General features: G+C 32.5%; 1 protein-coding gene across 1 annotated transcript; it reads right to left on the reverse strand.

Annotated features, from left to right (window-relative positions):
* Positions 1 to 824: 824 nt before the first annotated feature.
* LOC110892652 (VQ motif-containing protein 8, chloroplastic) lies at positions 825 to 1,328 on the reverse strand. The gene has a single exon (XM_022139804.1). It carries the CDS (start codon positions 1,326 to 1,328, stop codon positions 825 to 827), a length of 504 nt encoding a protein of 167 aa, XP_021995496.1.
* Positions 1,329 to 2,631: the final 1,303 nt, after the last annotated feature.

Consider the following 2,631-nt stretch of genomic DNA (forward strand, 5'->3'; position numbering starts at 1 on the left):
TATTGAATTTAAAATAATATATGCAAGTCCCTCTATAGGTCTTTACCCTGATGATTTAGTGACAATCACATTCCCATGGGTTAATGTACTTCTCGTAAGTAACGAGTCCTAGCTCATTCCCATGGTCGATAGATATGTTGGGATTGCGTACGTAACGAGTCACTTATTAGGAAATAAACATGCGTTCTAAATCTATCTAGTTAACCTCTGAATTGCAAAACGGTATGAAGCTGCTGACATGCATGTTACCGATATTGTAATTGTAGTTAGCGAAACATTTGGTTTTTACAACTATTAATCGATTAGTTGGTTATTAAAATATCGTTTTGTAGATTCATTTTGATGATTCTATTCCGACTGCTTGTCACATTCATCTTAAGGTATAGAGATTTCTAACATTTACTTTACAATTAACAGATATCATTTTCCTATTTTGTGAAAAAAAAAAAACCCCTTATGTTTTCAACATTTTTTTCCAACATATGTTCTGTTAACGGATCATAAGTTCATAACACTTGTCAATTTAATAATTATGCATATTTAGCAGTGTAGACAAATAAAAGCTCACAAGAATACAAGAGATACCTGTTAGTTTTTGTCGACTTCATACATTACATGTTAATTATTCCATCAAGAATCCTTAACATAACCAAATAATACATTAACAAACGAATAAATTAATTTTTTTGGAAAAGAAAAGAACAAATTAAATTTTAAAACAAATATCGTCATAGGCAGATTTCCCCTACGGATCAAACCCTAATGAGAATATATACCTATATATATATTATAGATTATAGATGTTAATAGGAATGAATCCTTGATCAATATTCAGGAAGCCTTTTCATGAACTCGACTATTGAACCAGGTGACAATGAATTAGTGGTCTTGTTTGGAGATGATGATACCACATCAGACAACTTCAAGAAACTACTAGGCGAGAAGAAGTAATCACTACTATTAGGCGTAAAAAGCGTCATATCGGATGCAAATGGATTCAAAGGCTTATTAAACATCTCATGTGATACACCATAACCTTCTTCTAGTGTTTTGTTTTTCTTTTGTTGTTCTTGATGTTTGGATCCCGATTTACCTGTGAGCTTCTGCACAAGAGCCATGAAATCATGAGGTTTCGTGTGGATTACTTTTGGAGAACGCATGTAGATTATTATCGGTTTTCTGATCATCTGCGGCTGCTGTTGGTGGTGTTTGTGAATGGTGTGAGATTCTTGTTTGAGTTTTAATGGTGTTGGTCGTGGACCATTAATCGCGACTCCACTTTTCGTCTGTTGTATGTGATCACCATCAAGAAACCTTGTAGGGCTCATCTTTCCACCAAATTTACAAACGTGTGATCTTGGTGATTGAATAAAAGAAGGTTGAAGTAGACAGGATTGGAAGAGGGTATTTTAGATGGGTGTCAATAGGGGTATAATGCTATTTATACTTGCATATACAAGACTTGAAGAAGGAAGCCGACTTTTGTTGACATTTTTTTAACATAAAATTATTGTTTTTGCAAAAAAAAAAAAAAATAAGAAAAAAGAAAAAAAAAGAAGAGAAAACAGACAAGGACTTGAAATCGACCGTTGACTATGTTATACAGACGTGCTGGGTACCGTCTATTGCTAATGTCATGTCTCATAAAAGTCAACTATGGCAATGGTATGCCGGCCGTTAAAAGAAAGTTATTGCCGATTTGAAAATTTGAGTTAACGAGGAAACATGCTCCCCCCTTTTCAAATTACAAATATAGTATTTCTTTTCAGATTTTTTATAACCATGACTGACATAAGTTAATATTTGGTTCAGACACCAAATATGGATGAGATATGAATGCTAAGGTGTAAAAATAAATCTATCTAAAGACACCAAAGAGTTGCTGGATGAATAAACAAAATTAAAGAAAAAAAACGTTCTCCAACTTACCCGTTCAAAATGATCCAACTTGTTTCTTATACACGTCTTCTTTTGCTGATCGGGTGAGATTTCCATAAATATCTTTAACTGTTTAAGATAAGAGATATTAGTTAGTGGGTTTTGGTTTCGTTTTCTATTGTTATCCTACATACAAATTTCAGTAATTATATTTTTCTATAATATGCTAGTAAACTTGATTAAGATGGCGGGTTAGACACGTATGTCAAACGAGTGAATAAATATATAATGCAAGTATAATGGTAGTCAACAGTTAAACTAATTAAAAAGTTAAAAGCTGTATCGACTAGTAAGTATACAAACTGTATGACCGTCTGTTTAATGCTTAATCGACTCAACTTGTTCACGCGTATTAGATATAACCAAGAAATTCCTACCAGGCTTTTAGGCCAATACAATATCAATATTTTGTACCAATAAAAAAAGTTAGAGCCATTATGATTATATACCATTTGTTCTATTATAGCTTTTAATATAAATATCTATGTTTAGATTAACTCTAGTATTAGTAGCAGTATTAAGTTAACGAAAACAAATTTTGTTAAGAACAACGAAATGCTTAAAATATATATCGCTCAGTTAAACAATGTCAAAAATTTTAATGAGTAAACTACAATTTTACCCCCTGAGGTTAGGGGTCATTGGCATGTCTACCCCCTAAGGAAATAATTGCAATTTTAACCCCCACTGTTC

Source organism: Helianthus annuus, chromosome 12 (assembly GCF_002127325.2).
Source record: "Helianthus annuus cultivar XRQ/B chromosome 12, HanXRQr2.0-SUNRISE, whole genome shotgun sequence".
Taxonomy (NCBI): domain Eukaryota; kingdom Viridiplantae; phylum Streptophyta; class Magnoliopsida; order Asterales; family Asteraceae; genus Helianthus; species Helianthus annuus.

Excerpts from the sequence above, each read along its gene's own strand:
- LOC110892652 (XM_022139804.1), bottom strand. The coding sequence starts at position 1,328 with ATGAGCCCTACAAGGTTTCTTGATGGTGATCACATACAACAGACGAAA.